At 48.5% G+C, this 21,223-nt stretch overlaps 1 protein-coding gene across 6 annotated transcripts in view; it reads left to right on the top strand.

Moving 5' to 3' along the window:
• Positions 1-20,362, top strand: part of LOC102453261 (solute carrier family 23 member 1-like) — a 49,213-nt gene extending 28,851 nt beyond the window's left edge. For 2 of the 6 annotated variants that reach the window (XM_075934397.1, XM_075934395.1), the window contains exons 9-12: positions 879-1,043; positions 3,259-3,367; positions 3,621-3,716; positions 4,605-6,859. In XM_075934397.1, the coding sequence (XP_075790512.1) occupies positions 879-1,043; positions 3,259-3,367; positions 3,621-3,716; positions 4,605-4,870 (636 nt within the window). In that variant the 3' untranslated portion in view covers positions 4,871-6,859. Of the gene's footprint in view, positions 1-878; positions 1,044-1,867; positions 2,041-3,258; positions 3,368-3,620; positions 3,717-4,604; positions 6,861-14,492; positions 14,801-18,935 lie in introns of those variants that run through there. The other 4 variants (XM_075934412.1, XM_075934402.1, XM_075934407.1 and 1 more) reach the window with 4 other exon arrangements.
• The last annotated feature ends 861 nt before the right edge of the window (positions 20,363-21,223 follow it).

Raw genomic sequence — 21,223 nt, forward strand, 5'->3', positions numbered from 1 at the left:
AACTTAAAAGCTTGTTCCGCAGTTTGTTTCTTTTTTATTTGGATACTTTGCAAGATTTGTGTGAAAGGAGAAGTTCTTATGCTTGATCCTTGTGTTTAGTGCATTGCCTGACTAAAAAAGTTCCCTTGTTTGATCCTGTGAAAAGTAAGAGAAATCTTGCTGCTTCACTTCATATACCTGAGTTATGATGTGTAAAGGCAAACTAAAGTGCCTAGCCAGTTATTTTTTAACAAATGCTCCATCTGTCATTGAAAGAGATAGATCGAAACAGAGTCTCTCCAGCTTCCAAACATGACTGTGAAAAGGCTTGATCCTAGTCTGGAAATCAGTGCAAACTTGGTCATCAACTTCAATGTGAGGAGAGTTGGCCACCGAGTTTGGAAGGAAGTCTTAAGCAATGCTCTGAGTTTGTGTGACACTAAACTCAGAATAATCAAATAAACAGTCACTCATAATTTCCAGCTGTCTTCAGGAGTTTTTAGAATGGTGTCATAGCAAAGCCCTTAGCAGAAGTAATTAATACTGTAGCTAATTAATACACATTTTGTGCACAGTAATGGTTCATTAATATTACATGATAAATTGGCTGACAATGGTAAGGTATTTCCAGAGGAAAGGATTTCATGCAATAAGATAAATCTACAATTGTCTTCAACCAGGTGAGGTGTTGATTATACAGTTGGTTATTCATCAACCAGTCCCCGTGAGGTTATGTCAGTAAAGAGCTCTCAAGCTGCTTGGTCTGAGTCTAGAATTTAACATGGTATGGAACAATCTAGTAAATCTGGATACCACCAGACCTTGCAATATTTACAGCCTTCCATCCTCCAATTCTGCGTACTCTGTACAGTGATCTTGTCCTGTCCCTTTTGACACAGGTAGGGAGTCGAACAGTGATCGTTGCTGGTGGCTGCGTGTTGCTTGTAATAGGCATGTTTGGGAAGATCGGTGCTGTGTTCGCCAGCATACCCACACCCCTGATTGGAGGATTGCTCCTTGTGATGTTTGGAATCATCACTGCTGTAGGGGTTTCCAATTTGCAGGTAATGGGCTCCTTAGATATAAGGATTTAATTTACTAGACCAAATCCTCCACCACCGTAATTCACACTAAGTAGCAGTCATGTTGGCAATTTCCTCCGAGGCCAGTGAATGGACCAGACAGGCTCAGTTGCAGTGGGATCACCAGAAACTGAGTCCCCGGGTTACCAGTACAACTTATCGGATAACTAGCATTGCCAGTGAATTCCAGCGGCAGCTAGTTGCGCCAGGCCAGAACAGCTCTGGTCATGGAGGGGCCGGCAGGCCAGGTGATGGGACCGCACAGCTTTACTGGGACTGGGTGGCAGGTCCTGAGTTAAAACAGTTAACTGTTTTAACATCTCTACTGGTTAACTTCTCGTGGGATTGCAGCATTGCTAGTAGGTCAATGACATCAGAGTTACAATGGGTTGGTCACATTACCTGGTGATCCCTACTGTCACCCGAGACAGTCTTTCCTGACTGGCTGATTTGATGCACATTGGTGCAGGTGGAAGCCCAGACTGTACCTGTCATGAAGTATTTATTTTCAGGGTAGCTCCATAAATTCCACTTGAACTGTATATTCTGATGTTAGCAAGGCTTTTGGTACAGTCCCACATGACTTCCTCATAAACAAACTAGGGAAATACACTATGGATGAAACTAGTATAAAGTGGGTGCACCACCAATTGAAAGACCATACTTAAACAATAGCTATCAATGGTTGAATTGGGAGGATGTATCCAGTGGAGTCCCACAAGGGTCAGACCTGTGTCCGATATTAGTTAGTGCTTTCATGAATGACTTGGATAATGGCATGGTGATTGTGCTTATAAAACTTGCAGGTGACAATGGGGTGGCAAGCTCTTTGGTGGACAGGATTAGAATTCAAAACAGCCTAGACAAATTGGAGAATTGGTCTGAAATCAACAAGGTGAAATTAAATAAAGGCAAATGCAAAGTACTTCTCGTAGGAAAGAGAAATGAAATGGACAGCTACCAAATGAAGACTAACTGGGTAGGTGTTGGTCCTGCTGAGAACAATCGGGGATCACAATATATTACAACTATCCTATGAGTCAACAATGAGATGTAGTTGGTAAAAGGTCTAATAGTCTGCACAGCAGTAAGACTTGGGAGATAACTGTGCTGCCCTATTCAGCACAGGCAAGATCTTAGTTGGAGCACTGCATCCAGTTCTGAGTGCCACACTTTAGGAAAGATGTAGACCAACTGGAGAGAGTCTAGAGGAGAGCACCAAAAATGCTAAAAGATTTTTAAAACTTTACTTATTAAGAAGGGCTAAACTCCTCCCCCCCCCCAAACTCCTCCCCCCACAAAAACCGTGAACATCTTTAGTTTTGCGGAAGAAAGATTGAGGGGCCCTGATAACAGTCTTCAAATAAATTAAGGGTCATTATAAAGAGAATAGTTATGAACTGTTCTCCATGTCCACTGAAGGAAGGAGAAGTAATGGACTTAATCTGCTGCAAGAGACATTCAGGTTATGTGTTAGGAAAAACTTTCTAACTCTAGTTAGTTAAGGACTGGAATAGGTTACCAATGGATTGTAGAGAATACCATCACTGAAGGTTTTTAAGATGTTGTACAAATGCCTGTCAGAGATCTTCTAGGTTTACATGGTCCTGCCTTAGCACAGGGGGCTGCACTTGATGACTTTCCAAGGTCCCTTCTGGCTTTCTGATTCTGTACGAAGGAATGCCAGCTGATAATGTGGCTCTGTATACAGGAGATCCTTGTGATTTATGGAATTTCTGTTTGTGGTTCTGCATATTCATGGAAGTCTCCTGTCCCAGCCTGGAGAGGGTTGTGGAGACCGGGAGCCATGGGGAACTCACCACAGCTCCTGGCCCCCATGGTACATTCCCCATGGCTCTCAGCCCCAGCAGTGAGTTTGGGAACTGTGGGGAGCTTATTGTGGGGACCAGAAATCACAGCTTCCAGTATTTGCAAATTTTGCCATTTGCAGAGGTGCCAGGAAAGCATCCATCACGAATGGTGAGGGTTTCCTGTACCAGTGTATTTCTGCACATAGTTGTTAGTTTCAATTCTACTTTAAACAGCTGTTTCTGCAAAAGCTTATGAAATTTTGCCTCTAGAAACTGTCACTGCATATGTGTGAGTGGGTACAAGAATTCACCAGCAGGACCAGGCAGTTTATAGCTTTTCATTGTTTTGAGCGGTATGTATTAACATGTGTAATCTCTCTGTATAGTATGTGGACATGAACTCCTCAAGAAACCTGTTTATCTTTGGATTTTCTATATATGCGGGTCTGGCAATTCCCAGCTGGGTAACCAAAAATTCTCAAGTGCTAGAAACAGGTAAACATGAATATCCTCATTTATTGCAATCATCCTCCCAAGTATGAAATGGAAGTCTGCCAGATGAAGCTGTTTTCAATGGTAAAATAGAAAAATCTCATGCCCTGGTTTGGAAGACGAAGTGCAGCAATTTCTGTTGTTGAGCTGCATGTGTCTCCTTGGCAATCGTGTCACTTGTGGCCCATAGTCATTGGCTCTGTTTTTGGTCAAATGTGTCTTTGGGTCACTGTCAGAGGCTTTGTTTTTCTTTTAGGAATTCTCCAGCTAGACCAAGTGATCCGAGTGCTCCTCACTACCGGCATGTTTGTGGGTGGATTCCTGGCATTTGTCCTTGATAACACGATTCCAGGTATGGTCAGCTGTAACGGTTTAGTCCTCTACTCCCTAAAATCTCCAACCAGAGCTCCTGACCAGTAAACTCTGCTGGTTGGAGCAATGGGGGTGATAAGAGAGAGCTAGCAGAGACAGGGCCCCAATTGCCACTGGCATTTAAGTGCCGTGTCCTCTAAAACTATTTAGAGGTGGCCAAAGTGCCAACAGGCCCCTGGAATGTCGTGTGCACTCCCATGGAGATTGAGCTTGGGTGGTGTGATCATGGCTGCCATCTTGCTTCATGCACTTGAGAACTACAGAGTTAAAAGCATGAGCTGCTACAGCATGAGCTGAGTTAAGCTTCTACAGCCAGGAGGCCATAGCAACTCCTTGTCTCTGTGCACTGATGCAGAGGGGGAACCTGTAACATACACCTACTAGGGGTTTACATCGGGAATAGTGGGAGATATTAGGAACATACTTACTGTACACAAAGCCCTGGCAAAGCTCTGGAAAGGTAGGCTGTAGTCAAGTGTCTACAGATAGCAGAAAGGCTTCTGTTCTGAGCAAGCTAAAGGGAGGAACTGGGATGGACGGGAGCAAATGTGCACTCGAGCTAGTTTTAAAAAGAATCATTTTAACTATAGTCAACATCCATGGAGTGTGATAGCTCCACATGGTAATCACTGGAGAACCCTGCTTACAATGCTGTTATATCAGGAAGAAAAGTATCTTCTAATCGTGTTCATTGATGTTTGCTGAGTGCTTTGAATGCTACAGAAGTGTATCTATCTTGTGGCACTAAGAGACTATTCTGGGAGTAGTATGGTACCAGAACTGTGTGTCATTAGGTAACTGCACTGTATGTTTGCTTACGTCAGGGTTAATGGTTCCTCAGTAACTTTCCTCTCATTTCCTTTGGTAGGAAGCCAAGAAGAGCGAGGACTCTTAGCATGGAAAGAGACCAGCCAGGAGGAGTGTGATGAGGCACGTGTTTTGGAAGTCTACAATCTTCCATTTGGGATAGGCACCAAATTCTGCACTTTCTCTTGGGCTCAATATCTTCCAACTTGCCCCCAAAGGCTTTCTGGGACCAAGAGAAAGGAAGAACCAAAGAACCTCAAACAGGAAAACAGTTTCCAAATAAATTCAGAAAGAGAACCTGAGATAGACATTGATACAAGGATGTAAGTCCATGGTTAGGAGATGGACTCTCATTTGCAAAGCACATACCATAAAAACCATGTTTACAGACATCCTGATAGAGGAGTGCTTTTCCTAGCTCTGCCACTGACTCCTTGTGTGACCTTGAGCAAGTCACTTTAGGGGGGAGGGATAGCTCAGTGGTTTGAGCATTAGCCTGATAAACCCAGGGTTGTGAGTTCAATCCTTGTGGAGGCCATTTAGGGATTTGGGGCAAAAATTCATCAGGGATGGTACTTCATCCTGCTGAGAAGGCTGACCTTTCAAGGTCCCTAGGAGATAGGCAATCTCCATTATATATTTTTTTTAACCTCATCTGCCTCCATTTATCCAGATGAAGCAACAACAAACTGATTGAGGGACAGCCTGGCCAGGAGCCATAAGCACTTATGAAGTCTTTTTGTTTTTTGTTTTCCTTCCCTTCTCGCTGTGAGCCATGACAGCTTTGATCAGAGTCTGAATAGCATATGCATGGCAGTTTTCTCTCTCCCATGACAGCTATTCTACCACCGTTAAGATTACTGGGAGCAACATGAAAAGGGCATATACTAACCAGGGTCCTAACCAGGATTGTCAGGTGTTAACTTGGGCTCCCTGGAGAAGGAGAGCTCTGTTCTGTGCTGTATCTGTGTATGGGGAAGAAACAAGAGAAGAAAGGAAATGGGAAAGAACATTCCTGTATGAAATGAAAGAAGGGAGAGAGGAACAGCAAAAAGCAGTTTGCTCCACTTATGTATGTTTGTGTGTGTGTGATTTAGAACAGTGTTTGCCAACAACAGTCTGTGAACCAGCACAGGTCTTGACATCTCCCTGACACAGTTTAGGAAGGTAGCAGGTTGGTCTCTGGTATCAGAAACGTTCTGAATCACTGCTCAGAGGAAGTTGGCCTTGGAATTGATCTGGCCAAAGAAAAGACATTTCAATTTTTGAGCAGTTTTGAAAAAATTGGGGCAGAAGGAGAGAATTGTTTTGGTTGAACCAAAACAGACAGTTTTCAAAATTTTGGGGGTGAACTGAGAAGTCAAGTGGATAAGTGGACCGTTTGGATGATACTAAAATGAAACCTTTCATTTTGACTTTTAGGCATTTTTACAAAAGCAAAAGAGTCATAAAATGGCCTGTGGAGGTCCTACTTCAGGGCTGGGCAAACTACGGCCTGTCAGCCACAGCTGACCTGTCGGATCTTTTCATCAGATGTGTAGTTGGGGACTTACCCTGCTCATAAAATCATAGAGGAGTGTAGTAAGTTGAGGGTCAGTAACATGGAGTCAGCAGGCCTAAGGCCTGTAACATGAAAACAGCAACGGGCCTGCAATCTAGTGAGCAAGACTTTGGTTCAGTAACTCAGATACTCATAACTGTGTAATTGTGTAAGTTAGGACACAGGGAGGCACAGAGAACAGACTGTAAGCCAAAAGGGAGTGACGGAATATCTTAAGGAATGTCCTGGTACAAAAACTCCCTAAACACGAATGCACATACTGACCTAGGTTCAGGACCAGGTCGGAATTGACAGCATGAAGGATAATAAGTAAGTCCCCCCCCCTTCCGTAAGGTGAGGGGTGGTAACTAGGCAACAGAGGGTGGTAACCTGGTACGTAAAGAAATGATGTAAGTTGTTTGTATCTGTCTATAAAAGGACACCACAAAAGGTGCTCTCCGGCCAACCTTGGGGAGGGGGGCGCACTAGGTGCCTGAACGGCAGGTGACATTGCCTAAACTTACAGAATGCACAGTAGCTTAACTTTGACTAACTGCTGTTCATATCTGATATATGGCAATAGGCCTGCCCGGTGTTGGTACCTTGTCAACGCGGGCCATAGTGCCCAGTGGTGTAACATTGTACTGATCTCTGTTACCAACTGGTAGAGCTTCGCATTTGACAATAAACCTGCTCGACAATAAACCTGCTCCGCAGCTTTGCCCCCCCCCGTCCCCCTGGTCTGCAGACCAGGAGGAGGGGGGGGCAAAGCAGAGCCAAGCCGCGGCGCGCGCTGCCAGCTGACAGCCCAGACGCGTCTGGGCTGTCAGCTGACCGCGCGCGCCGCGGCTTGGCTCTGCTTGGCTCTGCTTTGCCCCCCCCCCGTCCCCCTGGTCTGCAGACCAGGGGGACGGGGGGGGGGGGGGGCAAAGCAGAGCCAAGCCGCGGAGCGCCCGGCCAGCTGACAGCCCAGACGCGTCTGGGCTGTCAGCTGATCGCGCGCTCCGCGGCTTGGCTCTGCTTGGCTCTGCTTTGCCCCCCCCCCGTCCCCCTGGTCTGCAGACCAGGGGGACGGGGGGGGGGAGGCAAAGCAGAGCCAAGCAGAGCCAAGCCGCGGAGCGCGCGATCAGCTGACAGCCCAGACGCGTCTGGGCTGTCAGCTGGCCGGGCGCTCCGCGGCTTGGCTCTGCTTTGCCCCCCCCCCCCGCCGGTCTGGGCTGTCAGCTGGCAGCGCGCTCCGCGGCTTGGCTCTGCTTTGCCCCCCCCCCCGCCGGTCTGGGCTGTCAGCTGGCCAGGCGCTCCGCGGCTTGGCTCTGCTTTGCCCCCCCCCCCGCGTCCCCCTGGTCTGCAGACCAGGGGGACGGGGGGGGGAGGAAAGCAGAGCAAAGCAGAGCCACGCCTCGGAGCGCGTGGGCAGCGGACAGCCCTGTCCGCTGCCCACGTGTTCCGCCGCTTTGCTTCCTCTCCCTGGTCTGCTGGAGACCAGGGAGAGGAACGGCCTGTTCGTAACTGCGGATCCGACATAAGTAACTGCATAAGTAACATAAGCCGGATCCGCATAACTCGGGGACTGCCTGTATTGGAAAAGTTCTGCTGTGTGCAAGGAACACGTTTGCTTTTCCAAAAAATTTTTGGAAAAGCAGATGTGGTTTTTTGGCATCCCTGTAAATATCGTTTTACAAGAAAGAAGGGATGTTCTGAAAGAGGTTTTTTTTGCAACATTTGGCCTCACGTAGATGGGCCAATTGTCAGAAAAGCCTCTTTCGGAAGAAAAGCGGAAAAAGATACACAAATTGTGCTTTGCTATCTTTTTCTGACTTTTCGTTGTAGTGTATACACAACCAAACAAGGCACAGCCCATGCAGGTCACAACAGCTCCCTATCCACACTGACTTCCTGCTAGAAGCCTCTTTAGGTGTTATATTTCCTGCTCACAGAATCCTGAGAGGCACAAAAACTTTGTGGGAACTTCCCCAGGCAGATGCCCTCTGTTTGCCTGTTCTCCATTTGCTGCTCACTCAGTTAGCAACTGGTTACTTTTTTATATGGCTGCTTGCTCAAAGCAGTTGGCCCAACTCAAAGCCCTCTCTCCTGTCAACTACGGAAGGGCCAGCTGGAACAAAGCTCTTCCAATTCACACTTTTCAAACACACACATAGATGTTCTCTCTCTCTCTCTCTCTCTGTTCCTGCAACTAACTCCAGTCAAACTAACAGTCACAGCAGACAGATACTCGGATATTCACCCTACCAGCTCACAACACAGCCCCCCTAATACAGCACTCACTGTAGCCCTTCTTGGATGGTTCCCAAGGAAACTCCCTCTGTTTGCCTCTCTTCTCTTCCCTGTCTGGAACACCCGGCAGATGACGGTGCGAGGATGCCCCTTTTTTCTGAGGCTCCCCAATTGACAGGCCCAATTGGCTGGGACCCCGGGCGTGCTCGTTTGGCTCAGTGCCTAATCTGCTACTGGGGAGAGGTCAGGCTAATGAGTGTTTATGGCCTGCCATGCAATTTGACTACTCAGATGTGGTCCTCAGGCCAAAAGTTTGCTCACCCCAGTTCTACCGCCAGCTCCCCTATAAGCTTTAACCCTGTGGTGAGACTCCTCACTTGGCTTGTGGGAGACTCAAGTTCAATTCCTCTCCTTTGCCTGAGGGTGGCAGTAGAATTTGAACAAAGGTCTCCTGTACTGTAGGAGCTGGCTCTAGCCACGGGCCTATCATTGGAGCTGGGACTTTAATGTGGGTCTCCATCTCCCAGGTGCATGCCCCAACTCCCAAGATAGAACCATTCTTACTCTTTCCACGCTCCAGTGATGGACTGAACTATGAATGACTATGACTTGCCACTCTGAATGGCAATGAATCTAGCTAGTGCCAGTAACAATAGCAGTGAAGCCACGACAGCATGGACCAGCCACTTAGGTCACAAGGGAAGTTTTGAACTGCCCCATGGTGATCTGGCTTCCTATTTTTGTTGACACTAGCTAGATCAAAATTAGCTGGAGTACATCTGTCTGTGCTGCAGTCACACATCTGATTGCAGTGTACACAGACTCTGTCCAGCGGGGCAGGGTGTGGGAGGCCCAGCGCTGTGCCCCTAGAAGGGGTGGAGCCTCAGGTAAAAGGGGTGGGGCTGGGAGCAGTGAGCCCTCAGTACCACCCAGACTGGGCTGTGACCCACTTCTCTAACCCTCAGCCCTCACAGCTGCAGCAGTGGCAGCAGCAGCCAGAGCCCCAATGCAACTCCCTCTTTTGCCTCCCTTGTCAGCGGACCTGCCTATGTCTCACTTTCAAAAGTGACAGAGGCTCTCAGGAGCCTGTGCACGTGTCTATATTATAGCAGCTGCGGTTGTGCTTCTATAATGCTATTGTGTAGACACTTCCTGCAGTGACAGAAGGGGTTTTCCAACCTTCCAAAAGACAACTAGTTCAACAAAAGAACTGTTCTGTCTCCCTAGCAGCATCACCAGGGAGTATGTGTGCGTTTCCACACCCCAAACAACAGAGCTAGGTCAATTTTAATTATTCAGTTTACACTGCAGAAATGATGGGAGCAATTTCTAAATACCTTTAAAAATCTGAGCCATAATTTCTCAATGCTTCTGTTCCTCATCCTCCCCAGGGGCACACCACCACGTGTGCCCTTTCAGACCGTGAGATCGTGTGTGTGTGTGTGTGAACGTGTGTGTGAGCGTGTGCACGCACACGCTTGCCTAGCAGAATGCAGCTCAGTTGGGGCTTTTAGGTATTATTTACCATAATATGCATACTCAGCTGCTGCTGTACTTCCATGACACAATTCAAGAGATTAAGAATAGCTATTCAAACCAACATTGTACATAAACAACAGCCTGCCAGTAAGCAATGATGCTCTCATATTTCATTGGTAACACAATGAGACAGAATCACCTGGTATGTTACGTTGTACATTTGAAAGCTATCTGCAAAAACAAAAATAAACAAACAAAAAATCACCCATCACTGCTCAGGCAGTGTTTGTTACCTGCTCACAAGGGGTTTTGTTTTGCAACCCAGATTATTTAAGCTGCCTCTTGGGTCTGCTTAGAGGAGAAATGTTGGTGCTTTTAGGAGTCCAATCTTGCCTCCCCCCATCCTGCAAAGACTTAAACATGTGCTTGTACTCTCAAGACTTAGGGGAATTTATGGAGGTACTGGAATTGGTGATCCAAAAGAGTGGGCCGACAAAAGAGACAAGAATAAATTAAGGGCCTAATAGCAGCATACAAAGATCAAACTGTGAATGGGAAAGATTTCTGAACACGTTCTGATGAAAATCCCAGGCTACATCTACAAGGCAGGCTTCTTGTGCAAGAACTGTTTTGCGCAAGAGTTCTTGTGCAAAAATTCTTGTGCAAGAGCACTGCCATGTGCTTTTGCGCAAGAGCATCCATGGCAGCATGGACGCTCTCTTGCGCAATAAACCTGTGTTGCCCACCCACACTGCCTTCTTGCGCAAGAGGGCTTATTCCTTGTGGGGAGAGGAATAACTCTTGTGCAAGAAGCCCTCTGTTCCAATGTCTTACTGTAAATTTACTTGCGCAAGAACGTGCATGCAGTGTAGACACGCTGCAAGTTTTTGCGCAAGAATGGCCGTTCTTGCGCAAGAAGCCTGCAGTGTAGACATAGCCCCGTGGTATGGATCACATACATATCGTCATTATTCATTACTAGAGATTTACCTGGTGTTACTTGGGTGCTTAACACAATTACATTTTGTTTTCTGGAAAATAAAATGAAAATGTACATGCTTCAGTTGAATCATTGCTCTGGGCGGGGCTGGGGATGAGGTATTCAGTTGCAAGCTGGCCCAGGAGAGAGGACTATCAAAGGTCTCTCAATGGAGAGTGTGGAGCCAGGTGAAAAGTACCTCTCCATGGCTGCTGCAGCTCCTATGAGCACAGCCAGGGGAGGGGTACATGTCCCTTGGCTGGGGGAGGTCCAGGTTCATCTGCCCCCGGTGCTCAGCAGCCAGAGTGAGGAATGCAGCAAACTGTGCACTTTTCCCCTTGGCTCCCTGACAAAGGGGGAACAGCCAGTAATATTCCCTTAGGAATCTGGGCAGGCGATAGGAACTTTAACCACCCCACCCTCCGTAAAGGGCTCCTGGACAGTGGGGCATGCCCCTAGCCAGCCCCTTTCACCGGCCTGGTGGTTCTGTCTATTTTCTGCATGGTTTTATGAGAAGCAATCCCATTCTAGGCACATCCGATTTTCCTAGCACAACCAAACCCTTCCCTTGGCTTAAATTATGATAAGAGGAATTTGGTGGTCCCAGCTATTACCATTTAGAAGGAGTTCATGAACAAACAGACAGACACACAAACAAACACTTTCAAATATATGGTAGATTTAAGTGTTATATACTCAGCTCTACACAAAATGCAAAGTGAAGGCAAACCTGGCCCTGACTAGCTAAGTCCCTGATCCTAAAGACATGCACGTAAGTGTCTAACATTGTGAGTAGTCCCAATATAACAGTGGTTCTCAATCTTTTTTTTATTAAAGTACCCCCTTTAAAAAAAAATGTACCTGCCTAGTACCTACAGTTTTTGCTACCATTGAAACAAATTTGTTTAAACAACTTAATCGTAGCTGGGTGTGTGATGACATTTTTGGGTGTAAAAAGTACAAAAATAATAAAGCGCTGTAAAACGTGAACCAAAAATTCAGATTTCTACAAATGTCAGTTTTGTTGATGTACCACCTGGACTTCTCTCGAGTTCCCCTAAGGGTCCTCGTACCACTGGTTGAGAACCACTGCAATATACGCTAGGACTTCTCAAAGAGCATATAGTTGAACAAGTGAATAAGTCTTTGCAGAACTGGGACCCAGGGCTAGTTTAGGAGTGAGGAATGCAGGCCATAAATGGGGGCTTGTATCCTGGGAAGCTGTTACTCTGGAAAAGCCTTGGGTTCATGGAAAAGAATCAGCTGAACATGAGTTCCCAATGTAAGACTGTGTGGCCCAAAGGGCTAATGTCACTGGGTAGATAAACAAGGGACGCTCCATGAGGAAGTAGGGAGGTTATACATATGGCACTGCTGCTGGAATACTGTACACAGGAAGCAAAACATGAGGACTGTACTGTAAGGATTTACTGCTTCTATAAGCTCCATGTCATCTTTGGAGACTGCAGATATGAGTGTTTGTTTTCCTAACTATTCATCAAGGGAGCCAACAGCCTCCGTGGGCCCCTGGGCAAGGTGTATATATGTGGGGGAGCAGCTGTGTGCTCCTGGAAGGGGCAGGATCGCTGGTCCATGGGGTGGGCCCTCAGTGCCGCCCGCTGTGCACTATACCAGCCCCTAGGTAGCCTTCAGTGCTACCAGGAACATGGCACACGCTCCAGCCCCTTGCACCACGGCAGCCTGGTGGTGATTTAAAGGGCCCGGGGCTACAGTGGTGAATTGACCTGTAGGCGCTGTGATATGGACCGTCTCGCCTGCTTGTTAGATACAGACCACACACTACTGGTGCTCAGTTGCTAATCATTCCGTTGGAGAAACAAAATACTCACTTCCTTTTTCTCTGGGGGTCCATTATAGTTTCCAGTCTCCTTCCTCAAAGTTGACAACTCTCCCCCAGGCCCATTCTTGGTTTAAACTTTACCAATAGGCCTGTGTTACAATGGGTACTGTCCCTGTGAAGCAGTGTGTGGTGCTATGTATGCCAGCTGCTCTGTAATAAATAAATGGTACAGAACGTCTCCACTTGCTACTAGAACGCTAGCAGTTCTCATTCGTGCTGCTTTGCTTAGAATTCAGCCGCATGCCATGTGTTTCGTGTCTGAGTGCTAGTGCGGGATTCACATACAGGCATCATGGCCTGGCTTCGCAAAGGCGTTGAGGTGCTTAAGTTGGGGTTTAGTTGCCTAAGTCCCAGTTTTGGCTCTGCTATGAGCCACAAAACTGCTGAAGAAGGCAGCCCCTGCTCCCTCCATTGCTATGACTGGGCCCATAGCCAGCTGTCCTCTCTTCTGGCACTACAACAGCTCCTAGTGGGCAAAAGGTGTAAGTGCAGCTTCCCTTGCCCTCCCCCTCGGAACCAATTATTCTGAAGGGAGAGAGAAAGGAGAAATCAGCGGAGAAAGCGAAGTTACTCACCTCCGGTGCAGTAACTGTCGTTCTTCGAGGTGGTGTCCCCGTGGATGCTCCACTATGGGTCACTGGGCTTGCCCCGGCGCTGCAGACAGAAGCTTGTCATGAGCAGTGTTCGGCCGGACCACGCATGTGCTGCGGGCTCGCGGCTTTCGTGCTTTTTTCTGTCTCGTGGGGTCCGGCCCCCCCGCCAGTTCCTTGAGACCGCCTCAGAGTCTGTAAGAGACAAGAGCAGAGAGAGAGAGGACTCCGAAACGGGGAGGAGGGCGGGTAGTGGAGCATCCGTGGGGACACCACCTCGAAGAACGACAGTTACTGCACCGGAGGTGAGTAACTTCACGTTCTCCTTCGGGGATGTCCTCTCGGGTGCTCCACTATGGGTGACTGCATAGCAGTAGTCGCCAAAACGGAAGGAGGGCAAGGAGTCCCTATTTATCTGCTGTGGAGAGTACTGCAGTTGCCACTGCCCCATCTGAGTGAGTGAGTAGAGAAATAGAATAGTGTTTGGCGAAGGTCTCATGTGAGGACCAAGTCGCCGTTCTGCCGAGGTCCTTGAGAGATACCCCTCTATGAAACGCTGTAGATGTGGCCATGGCTCTAGTGGAGTGAGCGCGTGGTTGGGACGGAAGGAGTAAGTCTTTCGTTGCATACGATTGCACTATGCATGAGGTTACGAGATTGGAAATCCTCTGGGAAGATAGGCGTTGACCCTTTGACCTGTGTGCCAAGGAGATGAATAAGTGGTCCGTAAGCCTGAAAGGTTTAGTGCGATCTATGTAGAATGCTAAGGCCCTGCGGGTGTCCAAGGAGTGTAGGGCCACTTCTCGTGGTGAGGCATGGGGCTTCAGGAAAAAGGTTATCAGGATGACTGGTTTGTTAACATGGAAATGGGAGACAATTTTGGGTATGAATCTTGGATGTAATCTCAAGACTACTCCATCCTTATGGAAAACTGTATATGGTGGTGTGACCATCATGGCGGAAAGCTCGCTAACTCTGCGTGCCGATGTTATGGAGAGCAGGAAAATGGTTTTCAGAGTGAGGAAATGTAAGGATACAGTTGCCAGAGGCTCAAACGGCGGCCTCATTAGGGCGTCGTGTACTACATCCAGGCTCCACACAGGTGGAACTGGGTCGTGCGGTGAAGCCATGTTGAGAAGGCCCTTGAGAAATCTTTTAGCAGTAGGATGGGCGAAGATAGAAACGCCATCTATCGGTGATATGAATGCTGATATTGCTGCAACGTGCACCATGATGGAGGCTAACGCAAGACCCTTGTTCTTTAGATGCAGTGCATAGTCCAGTACGGAAGGAATCGACGGACGTATCGGATCGTGGTGGTTCAAGGTACACCAGGAGAAGTATCTGCGCCACTTGTGAAGGTAAGTTTTTCTTGTGATTTGTCGCCTACTGTGTACTAGGATGTGTTGGACTGGAACAGAGCAGAGAGATTCGAATGGAGTCAGCCAGTTAGGAACCATGCTGTTAGGTTCAGCATTTGTATCTGGGGGTGTTTCAGGCGTCCTCGGTCTTGTGTGAGGAGATTGTGGAGATGTGGAAGGTGTATCGGTGTCCGCGCAGAGAGACGGTGCAGGAAGGGAAACCAGTGCTGGCTAGGCCACTCCAGGGCTATGAGGATTAGCGTAGCCCTGTCTGCCTTCAGCTTCTGAAGGACTTTGGGAATCAGAGGTATGGGGGGAAATGCATAAAGGAGGGGTCCGCGCCAAGTCATAAGGAAGGCGTCTTCCAGGGATGCGTGGCCCAGGCCTGCCCTGGTGCAGTACTTGCGGCATTTTGTATTGGCGGGAGGTCCACTCGGGGAGTACCCCAACATTGGAAGATGTCACGTAAAACGCCGTCATGCATTTCCCATTCGTGTTTCACATGGAAATGTCTGCTCAGGAAATCTGCCATCACATTTGTGGTGCCAGGTAAGTAAGATGCCATAGGAGTTACCCCGTGGCGAATGCACCAGTTCCAAAAGCAGATGGCTTCTGTGCATAGGGAACGGGAGTGAGCGCCGCCCTGGCGATTTACATAATACATGGCTGTGATGTTGTCCGTAAGTATCCTCACCGTGGTGTTCCGAATGTAGATGAGGAAGGATTTGCATGCGTTGAAAATGGCATGTAGCTCTAACAGGTTTATGTGTAGCCTTGCTTCTTGTGGGGACCATTGGCCTTGGACTGAGAGGGAGCCCATGTGGGCCCCCCAGCCTAGTAGGGAGGCATCTGTTGTGATTTGATGGAGTGGCTCCTGCGGATGGAATGGTACATCTGACAGTAGGTTTGTGTGACTGGTCCACCATAGGAGTGATTGGAGAACGCCAAGTGGCGGTGTTATCGGCCTGTGGAGATCGTATCTGGTGTGGTGGTATACGAGAGTCAGCCAGTAGTGAAGGGCACGCAGATGTAGTCTGGCGTATTTCACCACGTACGTTGTGGCGGCCATATGGCCCATGAGTCTGAGGCATGTGATGAGTGGAACGGTAGGGCTGACCAGTGATGGTGCAAATGAGGTCTTGGATGGCTTGAAACCTCTGTAAGGGCAGGAATGCTCTGCCGGCAAGTGAGTCCAGGCGGGCTCCAATGAACTCGATGTCCTGAGTGGGGTGCAAAACGGACTTTTGCTCGTTGAGGAGGAGTCCAAGCGATTGAAAGACTTGCCTTGTGAGGTGAACCATGTGGGAGACCTCGTGTGCAGAAGGGCCCTTGAGTAGGCAATCGTCCAGGTAAGGGAAGATGAGTACCCCTTGGCATCGGAGGAAGGCCGTGACCACGGATAGAACCTTTGAAAACACCTTGGGGGCTGAGGATAGCCCGAAGGGGAGGACCTTGTATTGAAAGTGGTCTTTGCCACGACAAAGCGCAAGAACCTCCTGTGAGCTGGATAGATAGGGACGTGGAAATAGGCGTCCTGGAGGTCGAGGGCGGCAAACCAGTCCTGTGGATTTAAGGCAGGAATTATGGCAGCTAAAGTCGTCATTTTGAATCGTTGTTTCCTGAGATATTTGTTCAAACAGCGGAGGTCTAGGATAGGGCGGCAACCTCCGGACCTTTTCTGGGTGAGGAAATAATGTGAGTAAAAGCTCCTGTTCCTGAAATTCTTTGGGACTGGCTCTATGGCACCCAGAGAGAGAAGGCGGTCGACCTCTAGTCGGAGGACGGTCTCATGAGAGGGGTCCCTGAAGAGGGATGGGGTAGGAGGGGTGGTTGGTGGGATGGCTATGAAAGGGATAGGGTAGCCAGACTGAACAATCTCGAGGACCCATCTGTCCGTGGTGATTTTTGCCCATTGATGTAGAAAGGGCCTCAGCCGGTGGTGAAAGAGCTGGATCGTACGATTCGTGATGCTCTCTGTGACTCTCTGCTCGCCCTTGACCAATGCATCAAACCTGTTGCTTGTTGTTGGGAGGCATGTTCGTTCTGCCAGTTGGGTTTCGGCGTCGCAGGGGCCTCTGGCAAGAGCGTTGGTTGTCAAAGGGCCTCTGTTGCTGGTGCTGCCACTGATGTCTGATGTAGGAGTAGTCATATCTGCACTGATATGGTGAGTACCGGCGTCCCTTAAAGGGGGGTGTATACATCCCCAGAGTTCGTAAGGTTGTTTGGGAGTCTTTAGAGGACTGTAAGATTGAGTCTGTGGTCTCTACAAAGAGCTTCCCCTTGTCAAAGGGTAAGTCCTCGACTTTGGCCTGTAGTTCCTTTGGAACTCCTGCCACTTGAAGGAAAGAAGCTCTGTGCATAACGATGGTAGTAGCAGTAGAGCTAGCAGTGGTATCAGCGACGTCCATGGCTATTTGGAGGGACTTTCTCGCTGATATGTAGCCCTCTTGGATTACTGATCTCAGGATCGATTTTTTTGAATCAGGGAGATGATCCATGAGGGGAGTGAGGCGTGAAAACGTATCAAAGGTATGATTGGCGAGATAAGCCGAGTAATTGGCAATTCTGAGGAGTAGAGTTGCTGAAATGTATACCTTCCTGCCCAGGAGGTCAAGTCTCTTTACGTTCCTATCGGAGCCCTGTTGTTTGAGGTGGGGGGCTGTAGACCTCTGTTAAGCTGAGTCAACTACTAAGGAGTTAGCCTGTGGATAGGCAAAGAGGAATTCCATGCCCTTTGGTGGTACGAAATATTTCTTGTTGGCTCTTTTGTTGGTGGGGAGAGCTGACGCTGGAGCACGCCACACTTCGTCAGCCAGTTCCAGGATGCCTTCGTCCAAAAGAATGGCCAGGCGTGACCTATGCTGCGGTTGGAGATTCCTGAAAAGCTTGTGTTGCTTGTCTTTGAGTTCCTGCAGTGGAATCTCTTGTGTGATAGCTACTCGCTTAAACAATTCTTGGAGGTCATCTGGTGGAGAGCTGTCACCGGGCGTGACTGCCTCATCTGGAGGGGATGAATCTGGGATGGAAGACTCCAAAGTTTGGTGCACGAAGGGAGTATGTTCCGGCTCTGATGGGTGGTGAGATGGTGATGGTGAATGGTGTGGAGGAGTAAGGGGAGCCGGAGTTGGAGAGCACCTGCATGAAGCATAGTCAAAGGCGGATCGTGATCGGCATGAATACCTGCTACGAGAATGTCGGGAGTAGTGGTCGTTGCGATGGTATGTGCCATGTCGCGGTGAACAGTCATCATGGAAGCTAGAGTGGCTGCAATATCGATAGTGGTACGGGGAGCAGGGTGAACAGGAGCGGAGGTGTGATGCCCTGGAGGAAGCAGGAGAGGCAGAGAGCTGCCTGTAGTGGTGCCTGCGATGAGGAGATGCAGCAGCCAGAAACGGGGAAGGCAGTCTTGAAGAGGCATGAGGAGACCCATACTGGTGAGAGGACCGGCGTGGAGATCGGAGTGCCAGCAGAGGAGAGGACGGTGTCTGGGAGAGGAAGCGGGAGCGAGAGCAGCTGCGGTGTGGAGATCGGAGAGCAGCAGGGCTCTGGGGTGGTTGTGTGGTGGCATGCGCTGAAGCGCTAGCCACTGGATTGCTCTGCTTCGGGTGCACAAGGGCAGGAGCAATCGGTACCACGCCGGCAGCAGAACGGGTCGGTGCCGTGTAGTCCGGCACTGTGCGGTGACTCAGAGGCTGTGCCAGGGCCGGTGCCGTGATGGTCAGGTCCGAGGCTGCTCTTGGAGCCAGCTCAGCGCTTTGCGCCGGAGTAAAGAGAAGCGGCTGAGCTGGTGCTGCCTGGGGAGCCGGCGTTTGGGAAGCCTCCCGTGCCCACTTAGATTTCAAAGCCGTTGAGGCACGGGGACGTGGCTTTACATTGCCAGACGTCCCAGGTGTGTCTGCCTGGTTCTCCCTGCCATTAAAGGCAGCTGGCAGGGATCTTGCTGGGGACAGACTCGCCTTCTTTTGAAGTCCCGTAGTGGGGGAGGAAGACCGGCGTTTGTGTGGCTGCTGATTAGAGTCAGCTTGCTGTGGTTGCAGGGCTGTGTCAAAGAGGAGCATGCAAAGGCGCCTCTCCCTATCTTTTCTGGCCTTGGAGGTGAGTCTTGAACAATGAGGACACGTCTGGGGGATGAGAGACTCCCCCAGGCAATGGATGCACTCTGAATGGCCGTCGGAGGCTGGCATTGCCTCCTGGCAGGAGCCGCATTTTTTAAAACTGGTCGCTGACATTTTGCCGGAAGCCTGTTTTTTTTGTTTTTAAATTGCAGAGAGACAGCTACTTGTTCAATGTTGATAGCCTGGTGGTAATGACTGTCCTGCTGTCTTTGTTCCTTTTCTCTTTTTTTAGTTTTTTTTTTTAAGGTGAATGCAACTATATGCAATGGAGTTGACAGGAGAACAGCTGAGAGGCAGGAGGTAAGAGTGGTATGTGGTTTCTGTTCTTACTCCCGATAGTTCTTTTTGTCTTTCTTCTCTTTTTTTTTTTTAATTTTTAATAAGAGAAAAAACAAGGGAAAGGGAAGGAAAAAGGGATTTTATGTACAAGGGGAAACTAGAAGCAGTCTTGTTCCGTGAGTGAGGTAAGGAGCGTGGGTCCAAGCGTTTGCAGCCTGAGGCGGTGAAGATGAACTGGCAGGGGGCTGGACTGCGCGAGACAAAAAAGAGTGCGAAAGCCGCAAGCCAGCAGCACATGCGTGGTCCGGCAGAACACTGCTCATGACAAGCTTCCGTCTGCGGCGCCGGGGCAAGCCCAGCGACCCATAGTGGAGCACCCGCAGGGACATCCCCGAAGAACATTAATTCTGCACTTCTGCAGTGACACAGAGCCTCCCCCAGGAGTAAACTTTATCAACTTGTGTATTTTTAAAAAATAATTTTTAGCCTTCATGGTGGCAAAGCAAAATACAAATATGTGAACTATGTGACAGCTGCCTGAATTTGTATAGAGCCTTAAGCAATTGCTTGAGAGCTGTGACTGGCCCAGTTTAGCTTAACAGGATGTTAACTCCAACACACCACTATTCTGGAGTGCTCCTGCCAACAGGACGATGTGTGGTAGATATGTGTAATGGGCCGGGCTCATCCCCTCCCTCCAGCTGTGCACTCTGGTTAATAAGGTATTGGGGTACCCCCATATTACTACTGCGGCCTCATCAAGGAAAGATGCGGACCACAGCTACTGTCCCTTTTGAAGAAGGGCCCTGTGCTGCTACTTCTCTAGAAAGGGGCAGGGCCCACTGCCACTCCAAGTTGTGTGGCTGGGCACAGAGACATATATGTGGAGCCAAGGGGAGGGGAGGGGGTGTCTCCATGTTATGATATGCCTTGTGTTCACTGAGGGCTGCAGTTTGGGAACTAATAATCACTTGGTTAGAGCAGGGGCTTAGGAGAGGGCAATGCTGTGCACAGTGCTTTATATCCAATTCTGCCATAGACTTACTGTGTGCAAGGTCACCTACCTGTTCTGGGCCTTCGGTTACGTTTGAAATGGATGGTGATTAATTCACATATGCACAAAGCACTTTGAGATCTCTGACTGAATAACTCTTTGCAAGTGCAAAAGAGAATGACTTCTTCCCTATTTCTCCTCCTCCTCCTGTAACAGGCTGTCAATGATACACTGAGCAGTGGAGATGTTTTGAACATATCTGGCCAATCCTCTTTTGTTGTGTTTTGTTTTTAGCTCATCTGTAAGGCAGAGTGTGCTCACTATCCCAATCGTCACTCGTTACAGTGATTTTTACTGCTTCATTCCCTGCCCCTCCAAAAAAAGATGTTTTCACATTTTAAAAAGGGGGTTGAAAAATGAGAGGCTACGTCTACACTGTAGGCTTCTTGCACAAGAACTGTTTTGCGGAAGAGTTCTTGTGCAAAAGGTCTTCCACAAGAGTGCGTCCACACTGCCATGTGCTTTTGCGCAGGAGATGGCCTTTTGTGCAAGAGCGTCCAAGGCCATGTGGATGCTCTCTTGCGCAAAAAAGCTCTCATGGCCATTTTAGCCATTGGGCTTTCTTGCACAAGAAATGTATGTTGCCTGTCTACTCTGCCTTCTTGTGGAAGAGCTCTTGCGCAAGAGAGCTTATTCCATGTGGGGAGAGGAATAACTCTTCCGGAAGAAGCCCTGTTTTCTGACTCTGTACTGCAAATTTACTTGCGCAAGAACGTGCTTGCAGTGTAGATGCTCTGCAAGTTTTTGCACAAGAACGGACGTTCTTGCGCAGAAAGCCTGCAGCGTAGACGTAGCCAGAGAGTGCAGAAAATAGCCACAAAAATGAAAAAAAGGGCTGGAGAAAATACCTTACTCTGAGAGACTTAGAGCTCAATGTTTTTTTTTTAAAGAAGCTTGAGAGATGACTTGATTATAGAGTATAAGCAAAGGAAGAAAGTACCAGGTACTAAATGGTTCTTTAATCTTATAAAGACATAACTCAAACTAAGGGCTGGAAGCTGAAGCCAGAAAAATTCAAGTTAGAAATGAGGCACAATTTTTTTAAGCGAGGGTAAGTAACAGTGGAACAAACTACCATGGGAACCAGTGGTTCCTCCATTGCTTGATGTTGTCATATTAAGACTGCATGCATTTCTAGAACTTATGCCTTGCAACCAAACACAAATTATACTTTAGTCAAATGTGAT

The sequence above is a fragment of the Pelodiscus sinensis genome, chromosome 1 (genome assembly GCF_049634645.1).
Source record: "Pelodiscus sinensis isolate JC-2024 chromosome 1, ASM4963464v1, whole genome shotgun sequence".
NCBI lineage: Eukaryota > Metazoa > Chordata > Testudines > Trionychidae > Pelodiscus > Pelodiscus sinensis.